At 51.0% G+C, this 23,597-nt stretch overlaps 1 protein-coding gene, 4 non-coding genes and 2 pseudogenes across 5 annotated transcripts in view; 2 read left to right on the top strand and 5 right to left on the bottom strand.

Moving 5' to 3' along the window:
* Nucleotides 1-5,463: 5,463 nt before the first annotated feature.
* On the bottom strand, nt 5,464-5,627 carry LOC114203584 (U1 spliceosomal RNA). The gene has a single exon (XR_003608015.2). It is a non-coding gene; the product is annotated as a U1 spliceosomal RNA (small nuclear RNA).
* Nucleotides 5,628-8,243: 2,616 nt separating this feature from the next.
* LOC114203580 (SNRPN upstream reading frame protein pseudogene) lies at nt 8,244-8,431 on the bottom strand (annotated as a pseudogene).
* A 1,092-nt stretch (nt 8,432-9,523) lies between these two features.
* On the top strand, nt 9,524-9,613 carry TRNAY-GUA (transfer RNA tyrosine (anticodon GUA)). Its single transcript is given in 2 exon segments — nt 9,524-9,560; nt 9,578-9,613. It is a non-coding gene; the product is annotated as a tRNA-Tyr (tRNA).
* Nucleotides 9,614-12,484: 2,871 nt separating this feature from the next.
* On the bottom strand, nt 12,485-12,648 carry LOC114203582 (U1 spliceosomal RNA). Its single transcript, XR_003608013.1, has one exon. It is a non-coding gene; the product is annotated as a U1 spliceosomal RNA (small nuclear RNA).
* A 3,486-nt stretch (nt 12,649-16,134) lies between these two features.
* LOC114203583 (U1 spliceosomal RNA) lies at nt 16,135-16,298 on the bottom strand. The gene has a single exon (XR_003608014.2). It is a non-coding gene; the product is annotated as a U1 spliceosomal RNA (small nuclear RNA).
* Nucleotides 16,299-18,949: 2,651 nt separating this feature from the next.
* LOC114203581 (histone H3.3A-like) lies at nt 18,950-19,342 on the top strand (annotated as a pseudogene).
* A 2,345-nt stretch (nt 19,343-21,687) lies between these two features.
* SNX6 (sorting nexin 6) overlaps nt 21,688-23,597 on the bottom strand; it is a 55,095-nt gene continuing 53,185 nt past the window's right edge. The window contains exon 14 of the mRNA XM_088024641.1: nt 21,688-23,407. Coding sequence (XP_087880767.1) covers nt 23,354-23,407 — 54 coding nt within the window. The 3' untranslated portion in view covers nt 21,688-23,353. The remainder of the gene's footprint in view (nt 23,408-23,597) is intronic.

Raw genomic sequence — 23,597 nt, 5'->3', positions numbered from 1 at the left:
CTATATCTTTAATTAAATCAGTACCATTATTCCCTAAACTCAACTCCATACATCAGTTTCTTTTAGCTCTGAGTGCTTTTCCAGTGCAGTGTGACACTATCGCTCTCTGCCACAACCCTTTTTTATTTCAGAAGGCATAGTTAGCAGATTAGGAACTTTTTTCTCCAGGGATCTTCACAAATATTCCATGTGTAATACAGAGTATGGTAGCCTTTAATTTCCACAGCAAGTCTTCTCCAGCAGGTTAACAGGAGAATCAGAACAAAGTAAAAACTTATGTCCCTCAGAGGACCTATCTATATAGGAGCTGCAGAGGAAAGGAACAAGTAGGAAGGTGACCTGAAAAACCAACCAGCTATATTGGTCTCTCATCAGCTAAAAAGTAAGACATTTTCAGGAAATTTCAGAATGAGTAGCACCAGTATCTAGAAGAAAAGGTAAAGCTCCTATTAGGCCAAGGAAAAGTTGTGGGTTTTTTTTATTTTTTCTTTATTTTTTTTTTTTTGAGAAAGAGAGAACAAGTGTGGGGGCAGAAAGAGGGAGAGAGAGAATCTTAAGCAGGCTCCACACTCAGCATGGAGCCTATTGCGGGGTTGGATTCCATGACTCTCAGATCAAGACCTGAGCCGAAATCAAGTCAGAGGCTCAACTGACTGAGCTACCCAGGGCCCCCGCCCAAAGAAAAGTTTTTGGCACACAAAGTTGGTTAACCATTTCACACCTCTGAGATTCTCTCATTCAACTTTGAACCATATACTAATTACTTCTTAGCAGAGGGTTTTGTCCTGATTCCTTTGTTCTTGAAACTTCTTCATTCTCTGGAATCTCTTTCTAGAATCCCTGTTCCTATGTCCTGGCTTGTTCCACTAATGACATACATATAGCTTTTCCTTCTTCCTTTGCTCCCTTCATAGGTTTTCCAGAATAGGGATTATTCCCTTATTATTCTGAGTAGCTAACAGCAGCAGTTTTACATTCCTTCATTTCGGGGTGCCTGGGTGGCTCCGTCGGTTAGGCATCTGCCTTTGGCTCAGGTTGTGGTCCCAGGGTCCTGGGACTGAGCCCTGCAGAGAGCCTGCTTTTCCCCCTCCCGGCTGCAGACACCCCCCCCCCCCCCGCCCCGCTCATGCTCTCTCAAAATATTTTTAAAAAAAATTTTTTTTAAAGATTTTATTTTTTATTTATTTTAGAGATAGGGAGGGGCAGAGAGAGAGAATCTTAAGCAGGCTCCATGCTGTGTGGAGCCTGTGATGGGGCTCAATCCCACAACCCTGAGATCATGACCTGAGCTGAAATCAAAAGTAAACATACTGAGCCACCAGGCTCCCCTCCTTCATTTCTTATCTTCCTTTAGATTGTCCCCCAAATTGCATAGCTGCTGAGGAGATGTGAGCAATAGTGTGCCCTTGCCATCCTGCCACCATTCGCCTGACTTGAGTTTGGATAGTAAGAGAGCTGAAAGAAAGGTGGTTAGATTGAGAGCAATTCTGGTTTGCACCTGGATCCATGCCCATACATTGAGAAATTTCAATCAGCAAACTGCTGCTGGAAATCAGTAGGGAACTTGAGGTCTTCTGGTACACCACTGTAATTTCTGCTAGCTTACCTGTAGCAGGAAAGGCTTCAGTATGCCTGTGGATGGTTCTCTAAAGGTCTTAGTTCTTCCGCATTTCGGGGAGAGGGGGGAGATAGTTGGCTTCCCTTGGTCGTGAATACTCCTTGATGCGGTCACCTGGTTCCCATGGGCTTGCTCCATCCAAGGAGCGCAGACTTCTCGTTGCAGAATCCCAGAGAGCAGCCAGTGCACAACCCCCCCCACCCAGGGGAGCTGTTACCTGAGAACACGCTACGAACGTCAGTGCCTGGGGCACTGAAAAGCCTTCAAATGATAACAGCGGGTGAGAAGGGCACGTGAAGGACAAGGTATTGGAGGCTGTGGCTTCTCAATGGTCTTGGCTTTGCTTGTAATCTGGATTGGTAGGGCTGGTTTACTTCACACCAGAAAAAGAAAAATATAGAATTAAATGGAATGTTAGGTTTTTTAAGATTTTTTTTATGTATGAGAGAGAGCGTGCGCGCATGCGCCCACGAGCAGGGGGGAGGGGCTGAGGGAGAAGGAGAGCCCGAGGATGATCCCAGGACCTGGAGATCATGACTGAGTGGAAGGCAGCTGCTTAACTGACTGAGCCACACGGGCGCCCCTGGAATGTTAGTTTCTTTTCCCATATTGGATTTACAGCCTAAGCTACTTGGTTTGCCTTTTTCTAAGTGACTAGTACAGCTGTTCTCCAGCCTTTGGCCTTCAGAGGAGACATAGTCTTTCATCCAAGTTCTCATTACACCCTGATCATAGTCATCTCTACTGTCCCAACTATATGGTGTATGGCAGGGGACTCTTGGAGCTGGAATCTAACATGGCTAGGACTGGAGGCACACAAATCTGTGCTTCAAACAGAGCAGGTAACTTATTACCAGTAAAGAATTTGTACCTTCAGGGGCACCTGGGTGGCTCAGTTGTTAAGCACCTGCCTTTGACTCAGGTCATGATCCCGGGGTCCTGGGATTGAGCCCCGCACCGGGTTCCCTGCTTGGCGGGAAGCCTGCTTCTCCCTCTCCCACTCCCCCTGCTTGTGTTCCCTCTCTCTCTCTCTCTCAAATAAATCTTTTTTCAAAAAAATTAAAAAATGTGGAGATCTTTCTAAAAAAAAATATTGTACCTTCATCCTCTTTCTCTCTTCCCAGGAGTTGATTTGAGGCTGGAGGACCAGAGGGAGCAGGGGCAGCAGAGAAAAGAAGAGGCTTCTGTGAGAGAAATTGCTGTCCTCACAGTTTCTTTTCCATTGTTCTCCATTTTTCCTTCAGCCTATCCAAATTAACTTTTAACTTTCCACTTGGAATGATATTAATCCTATACATACAGTAGTTCATTCACTTGGGGTGAGGCTCTTCTAAGAACTTCCACAAATACATTAACTTATCCAAGTCAGAAGAACCCTCCTCAGTCTACACATCAGAATTCTCATATGCTTACCCATTCCAAATGAGAGATTGTTTGTTTAAGAAAAAGACTTGCCTCCGCAAAATTTCTGGCTTCCTATATTTTTCCATCCTCATAGCTCATAGTGTCCCTTGTGGTGTCTCTCCAAATCAGTTGGGGGCCCTCCGATGTGGGGCACTGATGGGGTGGACCTGGTGGCATGGGCAGTGATAGATTCCACCCGAGGCAGAACAAAAGAGAAGTTTATCGGATGCCCCGCAATGGAGTGGAGGGCAGGACCACAGAGGACAGCTGTCTGGGAGGAGGCAGTGGGTGGAGGCTGTTTCTTAGAGGGAGGGTGAGGAGGTATTGGTGATATATAGAATTTTCCCTTTTTTTGGTAACTGTGCCTGGTTATAAGTAACCCATTGTTTAGTTAGGGCCTGGAGATATTTTGAGGTGCATTACATGATGGGCCCGTCTATTCAGCCAGGGGGTCGCTATGGGCCCTTTCGCCCTACCATCACTCAAGTCTGTTTGTCTGAAAGTGACCTCTACATTCATGACAGAATTTTAAAGCATATATTTACCCATTCTTACTCAATATCTTAATATTGGAGAGAGTCAGAAAGATACAAGGGAGCAAGGGAGACTTTTTAATTTTTAAAGATTTTATATATTAGTGAAAGAGCACTAACAGGGGGGAGGGGCAGGGGAGAAGCAGGCTCCCCGCCAAGGAAGGAGCCCAACGGGGGCTCCATCCAAGTACCCTGGGTTCATGACTGTCCTGAACCGAAAGCAGACCCTTAACCGACTGAGCCAACCTGGAGCCCAGGGATTTTTTTATTTTTATTCTTTTAGTAATTCAGCATCTCTTCCCTGTTGTGTGGCCACAAGACATTTTAGCTGACTCAAATCCAGAACCGCCAGACCAGTCGTGCTTCCAATGCCAGATTGTTGGGGAAAATGAAATCTCCTGCCAACCCAGTGAATCCTCCCTACAAAGGTGGAAAGAAAGGAAGCAAACCGTTGTGGAAAAAAGCGTTAAACCAGACTGCACTGTACACCACAGGGAATCCCCTGACGAGACCGCAGAGTACTTTGGGCCGCCATGCAAAACAACAGTGCAAGTTCTGGAGGCTGTGCCCCTAGGAACAAGGTGTAGAAGGTTTGGTTTCTCCCGAGGCCTCTCCTTGGCTTGCAGCTGTCCCTGATGTGTCTCTCCTTAAAAGGACGCGAGTCATATGGGATTAGAACCTCAGCTTTAATTGAGCCCATTTTTAAGCTTTTATTTATTTTTTTTTTTTAAGATTTTATTTGACAGAGACAGCGAGAGAGGGAACACAAGCAGGGGCAGTGGGAGAGGGAGAAGCAGGCCTCCCGCTGAGCAGGAGCCCGATGCGGGGGCTCGATCCCATGACCCCGGGACCATGACCCGAGGCGAAGGCAGACGCCTAAGGACAGCCACCCAGGCGCCCCGCTTTATTACCTCCTTAAAGACCTTATCTCCACATACAGTCACATAGGTCTTCAACGTTCGAATGGGGGGCGGGGGGAGGCACCTTTCATTCTGTAACCATAAAAGTTTATCCTGTTATACGGGCAGATACAACTCATTCCATAGAGGTTTTCAAGAACTTGTCATCAAGAAGAGGACTTGACGGCACCATTTGCTACACACAGTTCATCCTAAAATCAACTGGTAATCGGAGTGGCCATCGTTAACATCTACTTGGGAGCGGGAAGAACGACACAGTTCCAGACCTTCCCGAAAGGCCCCCCGCCTGCCCACCGCTCGCACCCTGGGAACTCAGTGCCCCCCGGTTTTTCCGCGGTAGCGATCAGCCGGCTCTGCGGGTCCGGCCTCTCCGGGGAGGGGCCCCCTCGCACGCGTCCTGCCGGAGCGTCAACCTACCTGGTCAACCCTGCGTGCGAGTTTTGTTCCCGGCCCATCTTCCAGATCTCAGTGTTAAGCTAAAACCGCCGGCGTCGTTCGTGAGAAGTAAGCTTGCATTCGCATCAGGGCGCGGAGGGGGCGGGGCCCTCAAGGTCACTCGCAACCACCTGTGACTTGCCTCGTCTGGATCTCCGGGTTCTCAGTTGATGAGCGACCGCACGCACGAGCCGCATTTTTCTCCCTCGCCGGCTGCAACGCGTAGGGAAAAAAACACACCCCCCCCCCCGCCTAAAGACTCACAGCCCCCAGCGGAGCACTTCCCTTCTCTGAGTAAGTCTCTCTCTCACGAAAGCAAATGCCTGCCTTGCAGCGTAGCGCCCAAGCAAACGCTCATAAAGTCGGGGGTCAGAGACGTCCCCCCCCCCCCGGTCAAAGAAGAAGAAACACACAGTCTCCCACAGCAGGCCTTCCGAGGAGTAAAAGAAGGAAGAAAAAAAAAAAAACCCTCAGTACCACCCACGCGGTGGAAAAAAAAAAAAATCAACCCTCAACCAGCCTTCTTTTGGGGTACGCCAGAAAGAGAAAGATGCAGGGGAAAGCGCGAACGCAGTCCCCCACTACCACAAATTATGCAGTCGAGTTTCCCACATTTGGGGAAATCGCAGGGGTCAGCACATCCGGAGTGCAATGGATAAGCCTCGCCCTGGGAAAACCACCTTCGTGATCATGGTATCTCCCCTGCCAGGTAAGTATGCTTTGCTCGCCCCGCCTCGACACTCACCCTCGCGCTCGCCCCGCTCCTTACACACGGTCACTTCCCTCCCGCCGCCCCCGCGCCCCGCACCACCCCCGCCGCCCCCTCGCCCGCCCGCACAGCCCCCGCGGGCGCCTTCGCCTGTCCCCACGCGGGACCCGCGTGCCCGGGCGCGGCGGGACCGGCAGCCTCTGCGCGCCTGCTCCTCTGCATACGCCACGCCCGCGCCGTGACGTCCCCCGAGCCCCGTCTCCGGCTCTGGGACACCCGCCGTCCCAGTCCTCGCGGAGACCGCGGATGCCCTGGGGGCAGGGAGGCGGGGTGCGGGGCGGGGGGCGAGGGTGTCAGGACCTGCGGGGGAGACCCGAGAAGGCGGGGCCTCCTGGAGCCCAGCGGGAGTGGTGGCGGGTCAGGGCTCGGGTTTGGTCTCACCTTCCCTTCAGCAGAAAGAAAATTTCAGCCCCTTTTTGTCCTCGCCCGTTCGGAACTCATTTTCAAATCTAATGGAAAACTCAGGAGAGGCCCTTCTGCCGGTTGACGTTAAGGGCTAAGCTGCCTTAACAAGACTTCGTGGCAATGTGTATTTCTGGTGTCTTTCCGAGTAAAAGAGCTTCCGAATATGCAGTAGTAGCCTGATCCAGGAACGCAGGAAGGAAAAGCGTCATGCTAAGTTTTGAAGAAAGAACATGAAGAAAGGCGCTCAACAGTGTCCTTCAACCGCAGCCTGTCGTGTATCTCCCGGGAGCCCTAGCGGTCGGGTCAGGCGCCCGTCAGCCTCCTACTGCCCCCCAGCCTGCCGCACGCAGGGTGGCCCCACCCAGTGCCCCCTGGTCCTTTCCGACTTGGCCTCTGTCAAAGATAAACGCAGCAGACAACGGTTACAGTGGTGGGGGCGGGGGGAAGACTGTATTCAGTAACCGCTGACAGGAGGGGGAAAGAGCTGAGCTCCACTCTGATTTGTGCAGAGGGGATTTGGACGTTTTAAGGCAAGAATGAGAGGAAGGGGGCTCAGGACAGCCAGAGAAGGGAAAAATTACAAACGTTAGTTCAGGATAACTGCTATTAGGCAGCTGTGTTTGTTAGCTGGCAGCTGCTGAACTTAGGGTGCTATCCTCCCACAGAGACTGGGAGATAGGCCCCAGCCTTCCTGATCACATCTCAAAGGAATGGCTCTCGGTCCTTGAGAAGGACGCTTTGGAGTCGTAAGAGATCCATTGTCACAACTGCAAGCCCTTTTTAATAAATGACCTAAGAGGGATGCCTGGGTGGCTTGCTTGGTTAAGCGTCTGCCTTTGGCTCAGATCATGATCCCAATGTCCTAGGACTGAGTCCCCCACCCAGCTCCTTGCTCGGTGGGGAGGCTCCTTCTCCCTCTGCCTGCTGCACCCCTGCTTGTGCGAGCTCTCTCTCTCTCTCTCTCTGTCTCTCAGATAAATAAATAAAATCTTCTTAAAAATAAAATGTAGTATATGCCCTAAGAAAGAGAGGTTGGGGGCCTGTGTCAGGTGTCTAACATTCTCAGGCTGGAGGTCACTCTTAGGGACAGAATCTTATGCTACTAGAAGCTATGCTAGAGTCTGGTCAAATCTCAGTGAAGGAAACAGTTTGGAGGGGTTGTTATGAGCTGAGCGTTCTGCACTTCTCAACCGAAGAGATCCTGTTTTGTGATCAAACAAGATAACTCTGCACCTCCCCCTGGCTGAACCCTGGCTCCTGGCCCCTCCTTATAGAGTCTCATCTCCTCTTGGATGGCATTGAGAGTTCGTCCAATCAACAAGCGCTTATTGAGTATATAGATGCTGTGCCGGACACTTCGGGAATTGGTAACAGAAAGGCCTCTCGGCGCTCCCTATTTTGTAGAAGGGGCAGAGGGACTGGGAGAAAATCGACAATGGACACAACAGGTAACTAAATTAGTATGGTAGGTGTTAGGAGCTGAGAAAAGAAAGCATTGAGGAGGGAGAGCAGATCAGGAGTCGAGTTAGGGGCACAGGTTGCTGTGGTAAATCGGGTGGTCAGAAGAGGCCACGTTGAGAAGGTGCTATGTGAGCAAAGGCTGGGAGGAGGTGAGGGAGTTGGTCATGTCATGGGCTTTCTGGGGAAAAGCATCCATAGCAGAGAGATCACCTAGAGCAATGGCCCAGGTAGGACTGTGTGTGAATAGCAAGGAGGCCCTGTGTCCAGAGCAACACGGGAGGTTCGCACAAAATTAAGTTAGAGAGGTGCCTAGGTGGGGGTAAGATCATGAGGGTCTTGTGGATCATTGTAGGACTGTTTTTTTTTTTTTTTGAGGGAGGGGGGTGGAGGGAGGGGGAGAGAGAGAGAGAGAGAGAGCGCGAGCGCGAGCGAGCAGGGAGGGGAGGGGCAGGGGGAGAAGGAGAGAGAGAGAGAGAGAGAGAGAGAGAGAGAGAGAGAGAGAGAGAGAGAGACTCTTGGGCAGGTTCCATGCCCAGTGCAGAGCCCGTCCCAGGGTTCGATCTCACGACCCTGAGATCTTGACCTGAGCTGATATCAACAGTCGGCCACTCAACCCACTGAGCTACCCAGGCGCCCCTTCGTGAATCATATTTTAATTTCACTTTGGAATTCAGCTACCTGGATGTTCCAACACTGCTTTAACCACCTGCTGGTGTCTCACCTAAGAAGGCCCGGCTCCGTTCCGCCTGGAAATCCACCACGGGTCCTTGCTGCTGCTGAGATCAGCTTGGCTACAGCGGACAGACCCTCGTGACTCGGACTTCCACCTCTGGTAGTGCCCTGGGGTAGTCTGTCTCAGGTGTACAGCCGCCCTGGCCGGGTCCATCCGGCTGCTGGCCTTTCCTCAGAACAGACCAGCCGGGCAGCTCGAGCCACCGCGGCACTCTGCCATGATCATTGTTAAGACTTTAAATCTGAGCGAACCAAAGGGTCTGTTTCTTTGTTTTGTGTTTGTTTGTTTGTTTGCTTAAGTAAGCTCTACCGCCCGGCTTAGACTTAGAGCCCCACCTTAGTGTAGAGATTACTTAAAAATATAATCTAAAAAAAATAAACCAAACACAAAAAACAAAAACACAGTAAGCTCCACACCCAATGGGCGCGGGGGGCGGGGGGGGGGTGTCGAACTCACAACCCTGAGATCAAGAGCTACATGCTCTATGGACTGAGCCAGCCAGGCACCCCTGAACTGAACGGTTTTGAGCAGAGGAGTGGCTTGATCTGAATCCTCCTCCTCCCACTCCGCTTGGCACCCCCCCAAAAAAGTTATCAATAATAAATTAAATAAATAAAAATAAAAAAATCTGTCTGCAAGGGTGAAAGCAGGGAAATGAGGAGACTTGCATAATCCGGGCAAGATGATCTTGGCTTCGAAAGGCGGCATCATCTGCCACACCAAAAAGTGTCATTTTGGCCCAAGGATTATTTTGAACCCAAGGCACTTAATAAACCAGCAGGTAGTTTAGGCGGTTCGCAGCCGCCCACCTGGTGCGCGATCCAGTGGGTTTTCCCCTCCTCCGCCCCGCAAGGCCTCGGTCGCCCAACCCGCGCGTGGGGTTCGCCAACGCCCCTCCTCCCGTCTTACCCGCTCCCCGGCCGCGGACCGGGGTCGGCCCCACCTGTAGGAGGGGGCGCCGGGAGGGGACAGGAGGCCGCGGGTGAGAGCCCAGGCCCAGGCAGCGCGACCCATCGCGCCCGGGATGCCGGACCCCACCAACTCCACCCCCACCCCCCGGCCCCGCGGCCGCCGAGCGCAGGGGACTCGAGGCCCCGCGCGGAACGGGCGCCGCGGCGGCGTGGGCTCGGCTCTTCTCTGACAGGGCCTCCGACCGCGCCAGGGCCTGCTGGATCTCCGGCACGCCCGCGCCGGGGCCTCCGTCATTTCAAGAAAAAGTAATGACCCGGGTCCGCCAGCGCGCACCCTTCGATAGCTCAGCTGGTAGAGCGGAGGACTGTAGACCGCAGAGGCGTGGACATCCTTAGGTCGCTGGTTCGATTCCGGCTCGAAGGACGCGCCTGACGCTTTTGCGCCGCCGGGGAAGCCACCGCTCCCTAGCGCCCAGCCCCACCTCTGCCCGGCCCAGGCCCCCCTCGGCGGCCGGAGGCGGGAAAACCTTTACGCACCGCCTCCCTACTCGGCTGCGGGTGTGCGGCCGCCCGGGGAGCGCCCCGGCGCCTTCCTGCCGCGGGTGGCCCGCACCGGCCCTGCGGCGCTACCCGTCCGCGCCGCTCCTGCCTCGGCTCAGCGCCGCACCGCCGCACGCCCTGTGCGCTCGTTCCCCTCCACGCCCCCGCCGCCCCCCCACCCCGGCGGCTCCCGCTCCAGAAGAGCAGGTGGGCCGAGAGCGTCTGCCCTCCGCAAGCCCGCGCGGCTGACAAGCGGACGGGTCATCCCACGGGGCACGGACCACCGTGGCATCCTTCCTGACGACTCTGCCTCTCGAGCTGGGTCTCAGTCTCCTGCCCTGCCTCCGGGGACGGTCACTGCTTCTGTCTCTCCCAGCTGCAGTCTGTCTGTCCGTCTCCTCCTTGTCTGGCTTTCATGTGGTCTATAAACATACAGACTTACGGAGACCCGAGAACCTCTTCCCCGACCAGCTTAACCTACTCGTGGGACAGAACTGTCCACCCTGAGGTTTTCCAAGCCATCGCCCATCCCATCGTGCGCCTGCATCGAGGCTGACGTTGGCAGAAACGAAATGCAGCAGGGGCCTCCGTGGGCCTCGCCAGTCGCGATGAGAACTTCGGAGGCGCGTTCAGGGTTCCGTCAGTGTGAGGACGGCGCGTGGCCCGAGGACACTTGAGTTTTCCCGCGCCCTTGCAGCCACGCGGGGGGCTGGTGTTCCTGCTGAGAGAGCAGTGACTGCTCACACACACTCGGTACAAGCCACCTACCTACTTCGCCGGGGGGGGGGTTGCGGTAAAAGCCCCCCCGCACGGATTTCCCGATTCTCCGGCTACATCTGATGGAGGGAGACAGAAAGAGATGGAAGTATTTCCATCCCGCCCGCTTTCCGGCCACCGACCGCTGGGGTCTCCACCTGTAGAAAGGGGTGGGGGTGGGGAGGGAGATTGGCAGCAACAGCGCAGGCTTAGAGCTCAGAGGGAGCCGGAGAGTCGGGGCAACGAGGGCTGAAGGCAGGGCGCAGAAGAGGGGGGGTAGGGGTGGGGTGGGGCGTGGGCAGGTGCCCTCGTGGACCGGCACACAAATTCACCTCCTTGGCCTGCCTGTGGGCTCTGACCAGCTGGCTGACTTAGCGCTGGGCCCTTCAGGCTAAATTGGCAGGGCCTGAAGAGCAAGATCCTGAGGCCCAGCCAGAGAGCACCGAGAAGAACATGGGCTTTGCACCTTGGGTCAGAGCCAGGTTGTTGGCGGCGGGGGGGGGGGGGGGGGGGGCGGTGGTTTGCAGAGAATAGCGCCAGAGAATGGTCCTCCTCATTCTCCTCCTTCCGGTGGGAAGGAGACTCCAGAGGCTCGAAGTACAGGTGGAGTGCATCACAGAGGGGACCGGTAGCGGAACCCCAATGTGAGTGTGGCCCTCGGGAGCCTCAGGGACCCAGCCATTGCCATCCCTGACCTCGGAGCCCACGGGCTCCTTTTCGGTGTTGCTTCTGCCTCTCAAACTGGAGACTGTTCACTCCTCTCCTCCCCCCGCCCCCGCCCCCGGCTTCCTCGCTTCCTCTCCTCCCCCCCCCCCGCCTTCCTCTCCTCCCGTCCCCCCCGTCCCTCCCAGTCCCCCGCCGCCCCCTCGTCCCCGGCTTCCTCTCCTGGCAAGCTCCTCTTAAGAGGTTCTCTCCCCAACCCAGTCTCAGTCCCACTGTCCCACTGTCCCACTGCTAACTGAGATGGACTGAGCCAGATTCTGCACGGGCTCAGGAGGCCCTGCCAGGGAAGCCCAACAGGTGACGACCTTCAGGAAGATTCGACTGCTTTGAAGGCACGGAGAAACCTCAGCCTCTAAGGTCACCATCTGCAGAGACCAGCAGACAGGAACCAAGGATAAAACCTTAAGACCTTCATTGGATGTAGCTCCTGGCGAGATGTGGAGGTGTGGCATCCCGGGGGGACCTAGCTTTGGTGCCTTGGGGACACAGCAGGGTGAGGGGCGGGAGGGGGCAGTGGCTTCTTGTGACCAGCAGATGCAAGTGTGGGCCCCAGCATGGCCGACCCTTCCTGGCTGGGGTGTCATGGAAGGCGGCAGGAGGCTCCCAAGGTACTGCCCCCCACCCGTCGTGGAAGGTGCAGAGGTGCCTGCTACCCAGTCAGGCAGTGGTGACACAATCCAAGGAAGGCTCTGCCCCTGCGGCTTGTTCGGCCTCTGGGATTCTCAGTGGGTGGGTAGTCGGTCTTAGGTGACACGCTAGATGGGATCTGCAGGGCTTGTTTACAGCACCCGGAGCCAGGGCAAGAAATTCAAACGGCGGCACCGGTGTTCTCGCTTCTCTTGACCGCAGAAAGCCCAAAGAGCTTCCGCCTGTTTCGGGAATCCAGGTCCGTGGGCAGAAAGCGGTCGACTGAGAGCGGAGAGGCAGCCGCCAGCACGGCTCACCACGGCGGAGCGTCCAGCGCCTGGTCACGTCCGGGAACACATAGCTCTCCCGAAACGCACAGCAACGTGGACACGGCCAGCAGTCAAACCGGAACCGCAAAGAGCTTCTTTGCTATACCCACAATAAGACGAGCAGTCCCAGCCCTGACCCTCGCCGTAGGAGCGCACCAACCACCAAGAAAAGAAAAAAAAAAGAAGCCAAAGGCCAAGGCGAGGCCCCGGGCTCTAGGGGCGGCTCGAGGACACCTGGTGGCCATTTACGCCGTAAACCTCAGGGGGGCGTAAATTGACTACCACGCGGCGAAATCTGACTTTCAACCAACCCGAAAGACCAGGGGAAAGCGCGAACGCAGTCCCCCACTACCACAAATTATGCAGTCGAGTTTCCCACATTTGGGGAAATCGCAGGGGTCAGCACATCCGGAGTGCAATGGATAAGCCTCGCCCTGGGAAAACCACCTTCGTGATCATGGTATCTCCCCTGCCAGGTAAGTATGCTTTGCTCGCCCCGCCTCGACACTCACCCTCGCGCTCGCCCCGCTCCTTACACACGGTCACTTCCCTCCCGCCGCCCCCGCGCCCCGCACCACCCCCGCCGCCCCCTCGCCCGCCCGCACAGCCCCCGCGGGCGCCTTCGCCTGTCCCCACGCGGGACCCGTGTGCCCGGGCGCGGCGGGCCCGGCAGCCTCTGCGCGCCTGCTCCTCTGCATACGCCACGCCCGCGCCGTGACGTCCCCCGAGCCCCGTCTCCGGCTCTGGGACACCCGCCGTCCCAGTCCTCGCGGAGACCGCGGATGCCCTGGGGGCAGGGAGGCGGGGTGCGGGGCGGGCGGCGCGGGTGTCAGGACCAGGATGGGAGATCCGAGAAGCCTGGTCTCCCAGCTCTGGGCAGTCGAGTGCCCAACTGGAGGGTGACCCCCACCTTCCCTTAAGCGAAAAGGAAGTTTCAGTCTATGTTGTTTTAGCTAGCTCATCCACACTGGAGAGATTATTATGAGGACATTTCCCCCTCCTGAAAATGTGTCCTATACGATTAATGAGGTTGAAGCTAGCAGAAAATTTAAAGCTTGTTTTTCAGAGAACAGTTTCTCCCTCATCAGCTCTTGTGTCTTTTCTGACCCCACTAACAAATCTACTAGCTGTCTCTGCAGAAGCCTGGATTCAAGGTCAACTAATATGGTTCTCCAGCCTCTGACCTATATTGCTAACCCAAGGTAACCAACCCAAGACCCCATCCAGTTTGTACCAGCTCTTGGAGCATGCCCATGGCCCCTTCTCCATGTCCTAAGATAACCTCCCGATGTGGGGGGCTGAATTTTGCTTTTTTTCTGATGTTAAGTCTCCACCCAAAGTGAACATGGGGAGTATGTTACATATACACTTCCTAAAGGCGCATGCTCCATCTTTCCTCTTGCATAGTCGTAAGCTTCTCTGCTCTTTTCATCAATATGTATGTGATGCGGCCCCTATGATTATAAAAAAAAAAAACTTGTTCTCTCCCCCTTCAGGGAAGCGGATTTGTGGCTTGCTCTCCAATCTCCTCCTTTGGCTGCCTCTCAAATAAGCCCCTTTCCTTACAGCATACCCGATGTCTCTCAGTGATTGGCTTTGTATGCATCAGGCAGATGGACTTGGGTTCAGTTACACTCCCCCCCCACCCCCCCTTAAGCGCTTAAGTATAGCATTTCCCTCAACCAACTTAACGAGGATCATTTTTTCACGGTATCTTCCTGGGTAAGCCTGTCATAAACTCCTTCAACATACGAACTTCTTCAACAAACACAAGTGAGCCTAGTAAAACCTAAAGGAGGGGCGCCTGGGTCAGTGGGTTAAGCGGCTGACTCTTGATTTTGGCTCAGGTCATGATCTCAGGGTGGTGGGATCTAGCCCCAAGTTTGGCTTGCCCTGGGCGTGGAGCCTGCTTTAGATTCTCTCTCTCTCCCTCTCCCTCTGCCCATCGCTGCCTCTTTAAAAAACAACAACAACGAGAACAACAACAGACCAAAACACCCTAAAGGGAAAAAACAAAGAAAGAAAGGAAAGTCTAACCTTGAAGACAGAAAACCAGGACAAAGTGCAAACTTCATCCACTGAGCAAATCATGCAGTGGTCAAGTACATAATGCTGCTAAAAGGGAAAGTATTTTAAAACACTTGAAAAATTGTAAGTATAAACGATTATGTTTTCTAGTCTATTCACAATTGCCAAAACATTCCATTTAATCTGTTCAACTTTCTCTCTCTCTCTCCCTTTTTTTTTTTTTAGTAGGCTCCATGCCCAGTGTGGAGCCTAACACCGGGCTTTAACTCATGACCCTCACTCAGATCAAGACCTGAGCTGAGATCAGGAGTCAGAAGTTTAACTGACTGAGCCACCCAGGTGAGAATGGTGCCTTTAGATGGTGAGGCGGACACAATTTTTTAGACTGTAAACTGGTAACTTTCATGTCTCTGCTATCCTGTCCATGGAGAGGTCGGTCTATTTCTTCCCCTGGAAACTGGAATGTAGTGACTTGCTTGACCAATCGAATGTGGCAAAAGTGTTGTTCAGGGAATTCTGAGACTAGGTCAGGAGAAATTTTACCGCTTCCGTCTGGGTCTCTGGGAACCCTGTCCGGGAGACTTGAGATACCGTGTAAGAAGGCTGATTACTTTGAGGCTGCCACGTTGTGAGGAAGTCCAAGGCTTTGTGGAGAAAGATGCGTAGAAAGAGAGGCACAGCTAGTCCCTAGCTGTTTCAATCTCAAACTGAGGCCCCAAACACAGGGAGCAGAGTAATGCCTGCCAAATTTGCATATCTGTGCTCAAAATAGATGACTGTTATTGTTTCAAAGCTCTCAGGTTTTGGGGTGGTGTTTTTGTGCAGTGCTAGAGAATGGAACAGGCAGACAAGCAAGCAAACAAGTAATATGAAGTAGAAGGAAAAAAAAGTGGTTAAGGGATAGAGAAGATGGGATGGAGAGAAGGGACTAGAGTTGAGGGCTTAAAGTTTTTGACAAGGGAGTCAAGGAAAGCCTCTCTGCTACATACTCCTACTTTTCTTTGCTTGCTCATCATGTGCACGCAAAACTCCCCAACAGCCACTCCAAATGGCAGTCTCACTTGGCAATTCCCTGGCAATTCCCTGAGTTTATTTGTCCTGTTGTAGGTCCTAGGACCATAGCCAACTCCTTAGAACCCCTAACTCTTGATTTAAAGTTTATGGGAATCAGTAAATAATGACCCAACTTTTGAGGAGCAGAATGAACATACTGTAAAGGCCTATCCCTGAGGAGGGCCATGAGCCCCAGGAAAGAGAAAATGGGTTCCCCAACAGGTATCTCCTTGAACATCACTGTGACTCGGGGAGAGTATTCCACTTCTCAAAAAAGTTGGGTGGGACAACAATCGAAAACGAGAGGATCCAGGGCATGTGGGTGGTACGTTACGCCGTACGAGTTCAAAGCAGAGAAATGTCCCATACGGAAAAAGAATCTGAAGAGGCTGTTGTACAAAAGGTACAGAGCGAGCTCCCATTATTGCAGCACCTCAGGGCGGAAAAATACCTTAAAAAGCGGGACTCGCAGTGGGTGGGCGAGCGGTCTCGGAGATCCGAAAAGCATAGTGCGATATCGGAAGCCAAAGCAAGGAGTTCAAGGCGGCACTGGTGGTGTCTTCTCTTCTCCCCGCAGCAGGAGGTCTGGGAAACCCCCACCACTTTCGGAAGCCCAGGTCAGCGGGCAAGGAACGGTCAGCAGAGTTAACCGGCAGTGCGTAGTCCGGCCCCGCTGCCCGCAAGAAAAGATCGCAAAAGGCCTTCCAAAGCACCGTAAGAGCGAGAGCCCTGGAAAACGCAACTGTTCGAGCCGGGAAGAAAAGCAAACAAGCTCAGCACAGCCTCGCTGGTCTAAGGCCGGGAGAGGGCTGTTCTGCACCCCCTCGCTCAGACCGTTGGCGCTCGTGGGATGCAACCAAAACTCTGCTCTTCCGTAAACCGCAATGACCAGGGGAAAGCGCGAACGCAGTCCCCCACTACCGCAAATTATGCAGTCGAGTTTCCCACATTTGGGGAAATCGCAGGGGTCAGCACATCCGGAGTGCAATGGATAAGCCTCGCCCTGGGAAAACCACCTTCGTGATCATGGTATCTCCCCTGCCAGGTAAGTATGCTTTGCTCGCCCCGCCTCGACACTCACCCTCGCGCTCGCCCCGCTCCTTACACACGGTCACTTCCCTCCCGCCGCCCCCGCGCCCCCCCGCGCCCCGCCGCCCCCTCGCCCGCCCGCACAACCCCCCCGGGCGCCTTCGCCTGTCCCCACGCGGGACCCGCGTGCCCGGGCGCGGCGGGCCCGGCAGCCTCTGCGCGCCTGCTCCTCTGCATACGCCACGCCCTCGTCGTGACGTCCGGATGCTGGTGTTTCGCCCCCCTGGTGGTTGAAAATAGACGACTTATGAGAGATCTACTCTGATTTTTCTAGCTAAAATGAACTTTATAGTTTTGTTCTTTGTTGGTTTTGTTTTTTTAAAGTAATCTCTACACCCAGCGTGGGTCTTGAACTCCACCCGCAGGCGCATTCTGTACTCGCTGATCCAGGCAGGCGACCCATATTTGTAGTTTAAATTTAGACTGAGGCGTTTGATTTTCTCACCATCTTTTTCTAACCTTTTCCCCACTGAGAAATCACCGTATTTGGGCTAGTCAGCCCCCCGTGAGTTTCTACCTTTACCTTTTCTTTGGCTGACCCGTGGCCTCAAGCAGGTTAGGGCAGATTTGCTTGACTTGTAGGTTTCCCTACGTATGACATGTTAACTATGTTAAGTGAAAAAGATAAAGTTCAAAAATATATGTAGTATGCTACCGTTTGTCTAGGAAAAATGTGAAAACAAGAAAATTATACAGTCTTGCAAAAAAGAAACACAAAACTAATAAACCAGAACTGATGGGGGGGCGGGTGTGAATGGAAGGAGAGACATGCTTTACTGGGTGTACCTTCTTTGTAATTCTGACTTTTGCAACTCTATTACTGTTTTACATATATTTTTAAATTGCAGGGGGGAAAATTCCTAAAATTGAATATGAGCATAACTGAACCTCTCTGAGATGAATAGTGTGACCACCCTGAAATAGAAAAAAATAACCAACTGAAGTGACTTTTGGACACAGTACATTGACTATACACATCTTCAAGTCTAAAGACAGGAAGTGAAAACAAATACTGAAGTGTCCCATAGTAGGTTTGTATTTCATAGCTACCTGGTTGTAACAATTCTGTACTAATGTTGCATGTATTGTAGTATTGAGCTAATGAGGGTGTTGGGGAGTCAAGGTTCTCACTGCTGGAGAAAAGAGATGCAAATATTGAATGGTGAAGGGCAAGAAGAAACTATGTATGTTTAACTGAAAGTTGGAATGGAAGGTATCAGTATGGGCTCATTATTTTTAGTAGATACAGATACGTGTAGGAAACTTATTTTTTACCTCTACCCACTACAGAGGACTAGAAGCAAAGACAGTAGCATTAAGCGTACTTACTGCCATGATATCGCTTTCTAAATGCCAGTCTCCACTAAAAAGAACCAGGCCTCTTTGGAGAAATAGATAATTTTCAGGGGTCAAGAAAAGTACAAAATGGCCCCGGAACATCTTGTGCCAGAAGATAAGGAAATGCTCCAAAAATTTTATGGACATGTCGAAAGGACACAGTAGCCACTCTGCCCCGGATCTTAGCCAAAAAGCCGAGAGGTGATCCACAGTAGCCACCCTAAAGGGGCTTGCATAGGCCCAAGCTGGGAACATTTGAACATCAAGATAAATTTAAAAACAGTTATGGGTCACAAACAACAGAATAAAATAACAACCATGGGGGTGCCTAGGTGGCTCAGTTGGTTGGGCATCTGCTTTCGGCTCAGGTCATGGTCCCAGGGTCCTGGGATCGAACCCTGCTCGGTGGGGAGCCTGCTTCTCCCTCTCCCTCTGCCGGCCACTCCCCCCTGCTTGTACTCTCTTTCTCTCTCTCTGTCAAGTAAATAAATAAAATCTTAAAAACAAAAACAACAACCATGAGTTCATATTGATAGTACATAGGGAAGGAGGGAAAGTTCTTTCTTTCAATACAATGCCAACTAATAAATGAAGAATGAATGATGGAATTAGAAAATCAACATTTTCGGGGCACCTGGGTGGCTCAGTCGTTGGGCCTCTGCCTTCAGCTCAGGTCATGATCCCAGGGTCCTGGGATCGAGCCCCCCCCCCCCCCCCCATCGGGCTCCCTGCTCCGCGGGAAGCCTGCTTCTCCCTCTCCCACTCCCCCTGCTTGTGTTCCCTCTCTGGCTGTGTTTCTCTCTGTCAAATAAATAAAATCTTAAAAAAAAAAAAGAAAGAAAGAAAATCAACATTTGTCAACTATGATGCAAGAGTCATCAATGGATGCTAAAAAATATCGTGTTAGGGGTGCCTGGGTAGCTCAGTCTGTTAGGCGTCCAACTCTTAGTTTCGGCTCAGGTCATGATCTCATGGGTGTTGATATCAAGCCCCCCCCATCCCATGGGCATCCACACTCAGCGGGGAGGCTGCTTGAAGGTTCTCTTCCTCTGCCCCCCTCCCCTTGCTTGCTGTGGCCCAGCGGACTCCCCGCTGAGCGCAGAGCCGGATTGGGGGCTCGATCCCAGGACCCTGAGGTCATGACCTGAGCCAAAACCAGGAGTTGCGGTGTTCGCAGCCGCCGCTGCAACGCCGTAGCTCGCCAACGCCAGCGCCGCCTCTAGCTCGCCGAGCTCCAGCCGAAAGAGAAGGAGGGTAACTAAGGAGGTTTCTGTACCATGGCTCGTACCAAGCCGACTGTCCGCAAAGGGACCGGTGGTAAGGCACTGAGGAAGCAACTGACTACAAAAGCCGCTCGCAAGAGTGCGCCCTCTACTGGAGGGGCCCTCTGCTCATCGTTACAGGCCTGGTACTGTGGCACTCCGTGAAATTAGACGTGCCACAGTCTTAGAAGTCCACTGAACTGATCCGCAAACTTCCTTTCCAGCGTCTGGTGCGAGAAATTGTTCAGGAATTCAAAACAGATCTGCGCTTCCAGAGTACAGCTATTGGTGCTTTGCAGGTCGGCCTCTTTGAAGACACCCACCTGTGTGCTATCCACGCCAAACGTGCCACAATTATGCCAAAAGACATCCAGCTAGCGCGCCGCGTACGTGGAGAACGTGCTTAAGAATCCAGGATGATGGAAAACATTTCATTCTTTAGAAAAAATTTTTTTTCTCTTCTTCCCGTTATTGGTGGTTCTGAACGTTAGATATTTTTCCCCCCCATGGGATCAAAAGTACCTAAGTATATGATTGCAAGTGGAAAAATAAGGGACAGAAATCAGGTATTGGTAGTTTTTCCATTTTCATTTGTGTGTGAATTTTTATTTTTTATTTTTTTAAGATTTATTTATTTATTTATTTGAGAGAGAGAATGAGATAGAGAGAGCATGAGAGGGGGGAGGGTCCGAGGGAGAAGCGGACTCCCTGCTGAGCAGGGAGCCTCATGCGGCACTCGATCCCGGGACTCCAGGATCATGACCTGAGCCGAAGGCAGTCGCTTAACCAACTGAGCCACCCAGGCACCCTGATAGGTCTCTCTCTTAACCGAAGTGCGTTTTCGGAGCTTGACTTGTCACGCTTGCACCATTTTCTTTTACTTCTGACTTATGTGTTTGTTGTGTCTTTTTTTTTTCTGAGCGTCAGTGCGGGTGTTGGGTTGCGGAATCCTGGAACTTCGTACTTTTCCCCAGAGAAAATTATGATACTGAGATCACATCACCTTTTTGACAACTGTGGGGTAGACAGTAGCCACGCTCAGTTTGCTCCGTATTTGGGTGGAGTATTGTAAAAATCAGATAGTCTTTACTTGGGTGGGTGGTTTATGAGCTCTTGAGCTTCTGCCGTTCTCCTTACTTTTTTTCTAAACCAACCAGCCTTGTCTTTATGTGCAATGTTCTTCTTCACAGAGATCAGCTTGAGTTTAACTTCTGTCGCTTCGTTACAGTGCATTAATATTGTATATACGCTTTTCCAAGCTAGGTGCCTTTTGCCCAGTCTACAAACCTCGCTAACCTTTTTTTCTTTTCCTTCCAAAATTTTAATTCCATTAACATATAATGCGTAATTGGTTTCAGAAGTACAGGTCTGTGCTTCATCAGGTTTACATCATACCCAGTGCTCATGACATCACATGCTCTCCTTAATGTCCAACTTTCAGTTAACCCCATCCGTCAATCTCCCCTCCAGCACCCTTGTTTCCTATGATTGTCTCGTATGGTTTGTCTCCCTCTCTGGTTTAGTCTTATTTTTTCCTCTTCTCCTATGACCCTGTTTTCTTTCTTAAATTCCGCACGTCAGTGAGATCATGTAATTGTCTTTCTCTGATTGACTTATTTCACTAAGCATAATACCCTCCAGTTCCATCTACGTCCTTGCAAATGGCAAGATTTCATGTTTTGGATGGCTGCATAATACTCCATGTATATATACACCACTTCATCCATTCATCTGTCGATGGACATCTGGCCCCTTTCCGTAGTTTGGCTATTGTGGACATTGCTGCTATAAACACTGGGGTGCAGGTGCCCCTTCAGATCACTACATTTGTGTCTTTGGGGTAAATACCTAGTAGCGCAATTGCTGTGACCCACTTTCTTCTGCAATTTCCTTTCTTGCCATCTTCCACCCTCACCACATAAACCCCACAACCTTCGTTCCCTTGGTTCCCACCCCACTGTTCACACCCTGGGTCATTCTCACTGCCCAGTCGCTTTCTTCCTCTCAGAGCATAAAGAGTCCCCTGTAGGAAACCCTATAGCCAGGGCTTCGTCTCTGCTACCGGGTGTCCTCCTGTTTCTCCTTTGTGCCCCCCAGGCATACGCCAGCCAATGAATGTTAAGTGAGTGCTACAGCTCAAGAGCAGTGAAACCAGGGTTTTTTTTTTTTTTTTTTTTTTTTTTTTAAATCAGGAACTAGCAGTGAGCTATGGAATATTTCAATTGTTCTGGAGGTACAAAGTAGAATCTCTCCTGAAGTATGTCCTTGAGGGAGTAACATACATTACCTTAGTGTTTTATGAGAAGGCCCTTGCATAGTGTAGTCAACTCATTTATAGGTGTGTTTATTAAGCACCCTCCCACACATGCTCTAATATGTTAACTGCTGCTTCCAGTCTACCCCCGCCCACACACACACACACTGTAAAAATGTCAACCAGGGACCAAGGGATGTACGAAGCACTCTCCTACCCCTTTTGCCCAAAAACACCTTTTTGGTACAGATTAGCTGATGGCTATGTGGAACATTGTATATAGCTTTCTGCCCTGTACTTGCTATTAAGGACTTTATTCATTTATTTGAGCGAGAGCAAGAGCACGAGCAGGGGGCGGGGAGAGGGAGAAGCAGGCTCCCCTGTTGAGCGGGGGGATCCAGGACCCTGGATCATGACCTGAGCTGAAGACAGATGCTCAACCAACGGAGCCACCCAGGTGCCCTGTGTACTCACTATTTCTTAGCATTTACACAGCATCTTCACATTTCCAAAGCACTGTACCAATGTTTATTAATCCTCACAACACCCCTGTGAGGTAGGTCAATATGTCCTTTGTAGTAGAGAAACTGAGGCAGACAGAGGTCAAGAGAACCTGCCTGAGGCCACAAGGGCAGCCAGCGAAGGGACTGCACCGGAATCCAGAAGCTAGGGCTCTCTGGCCCATGCTCACCCACTGGAGAGCATCGCACGGGCGTATTTTCACCAGGGGAGGAGACATGAAGGAGGACAAAACACAGAGATTTCTCAGGCAACAGAAAAATCAAGTTCAAATGGCATCAGGGAACAACATCAGTGAAAGAACATTAACCAGCACACCAGTAAGGCAAGAGAACATGCAAGGCCGGAATCATGGTGACTACCCTTAAGACCTAAACCAGGGTTTGGGAAAATTTAAACGAGGGGTGACCAACCCAAATGCTTGTGGTTTCCAACTGGAAAAGAAGTTAGACAGTGAAAAAAATCAAACCACACAACCTAATTTTAAATTAGAAATGACTTGATGTTAATTTACATGAAAAAGACCAGTAATATTTGGAATTGACTACTGACAATTAGTATCCTTTTTCGTCCAAATATTCCAATTTTTCCCCCACCGACAAATGCTGTTCCCTATATACTCTTTCTCTCTACACGCCAATTTATACACTAGTATAACGATCAAGTGGGCTCAATGGCACGTCTCACGGTTCATTGGCTGAGCTAGAGATGGAATTCAGGAAACCATAACAGACTGTTCTGTCTGCCCCTGTGTTGTAGAAATGGCTGTTTCTAACTTGCCTCTGCCCAATTCCATCTTCTATCAAAGGCTAAAAGCACACAGAGAAGCAGTTCATCCTTTTGTAAAGGGACTGGTGAACTTCATTCAGTATGCCATTTAAAAAAAGAAAAAGGAAAAACTAAGACCTGCACTGTAAAGCAGAATAAAGGAGTAGATTTATTATAGCTACTCCAAATTTTAGAGTGATACAATGACCACAGAGTTAAAAACTATCACTGTTATCACTGTTTATTTGATAATAGTTGGTTTAGTCTACAAGTTTAAGGCAAACATACTAATGCATTTGCTTTTCATCAGAAATCATACTTTTTATAAAGATTACATAAAATCTGTCCCAAAACTTCTAAGAAATGTTCATTAATTAAAAATAAGTCCGATTAAGATGCTTTACCAGGATACATGAATGAACTAAGGTGGTATACAATGTTTTTTAAAAACAAAATTCAAAAAAAGGTAATGGCAATCTTTATCTTGTTTGAACAATGTGTTTTTAAAAGGGTTAAACTTCAGGAGTACTTAAAAGTAAGTAAGACTGGCAGCCATAAGGAATACTATTCATAAAATAAACACAGTTACAGAGGCTACTTAAAACAAGACTGAACTTTGGGCTTCGGGAGAGGAGGTGCGCACGGTGAGGGCCAACTGCCACAGGGGGCACATAGGTGCAGGGGCACGGCGTCCCACCGTGCACACTGGCAGAGCCCATGGACGGCACCGCTCCGTGGTTTCTCGGAAAAAGGGAGTAGATGCACTTTGACAGCTGTTTCTTCTGTTTCCAGTGAGCAGTAAATGCTTAATGCCATTAAGAAAACAAAAATAAAATCTGAAGGAAGGCAGCCCTTTTTAACTGAAGGTGGAGTGTGGCTTATGTGTCTCCATTTAACACTGCCAAGCAGTTCTGCAGCAACTGTAGGTTACCCTAAAAAGAAAGGGAGAATAAACGATGACGCTCGGAGAGCTTGGAAGAATTGTATTGAAAATATCCAGCACTAGAAATCATGTAACTTTAAATTTATTAAGACAACAGAATTTGGGTAACAGCTACTCATTATACAGTAATAACTGTTTATTTTTTTTTTATTTTTTTTTTAAAGATTTTATTTATTTAT

This window comes from Eumetopias jubatus, unplaced genomic scaffold, assembly GCF_037043125.1.
Source record: "Eumetopias jubatus isolate StellerSeaLion01/CBP00866 unplaced genomic scaffold, mEumJub1_p1.0 scaffold_7, whole genome shotgun sequence".
In the NCBI taxonomy this organism is placed as follows: domain Eukaryota; kingdom Metazoa; phylum Chordata; class Mammalia; order Carnivora; family Otariidae; genus Eumetopias; species Eumetopias jubatus.
This window is presented reverse-complemented; position numbering and strand designations above follow the sequence as displayed.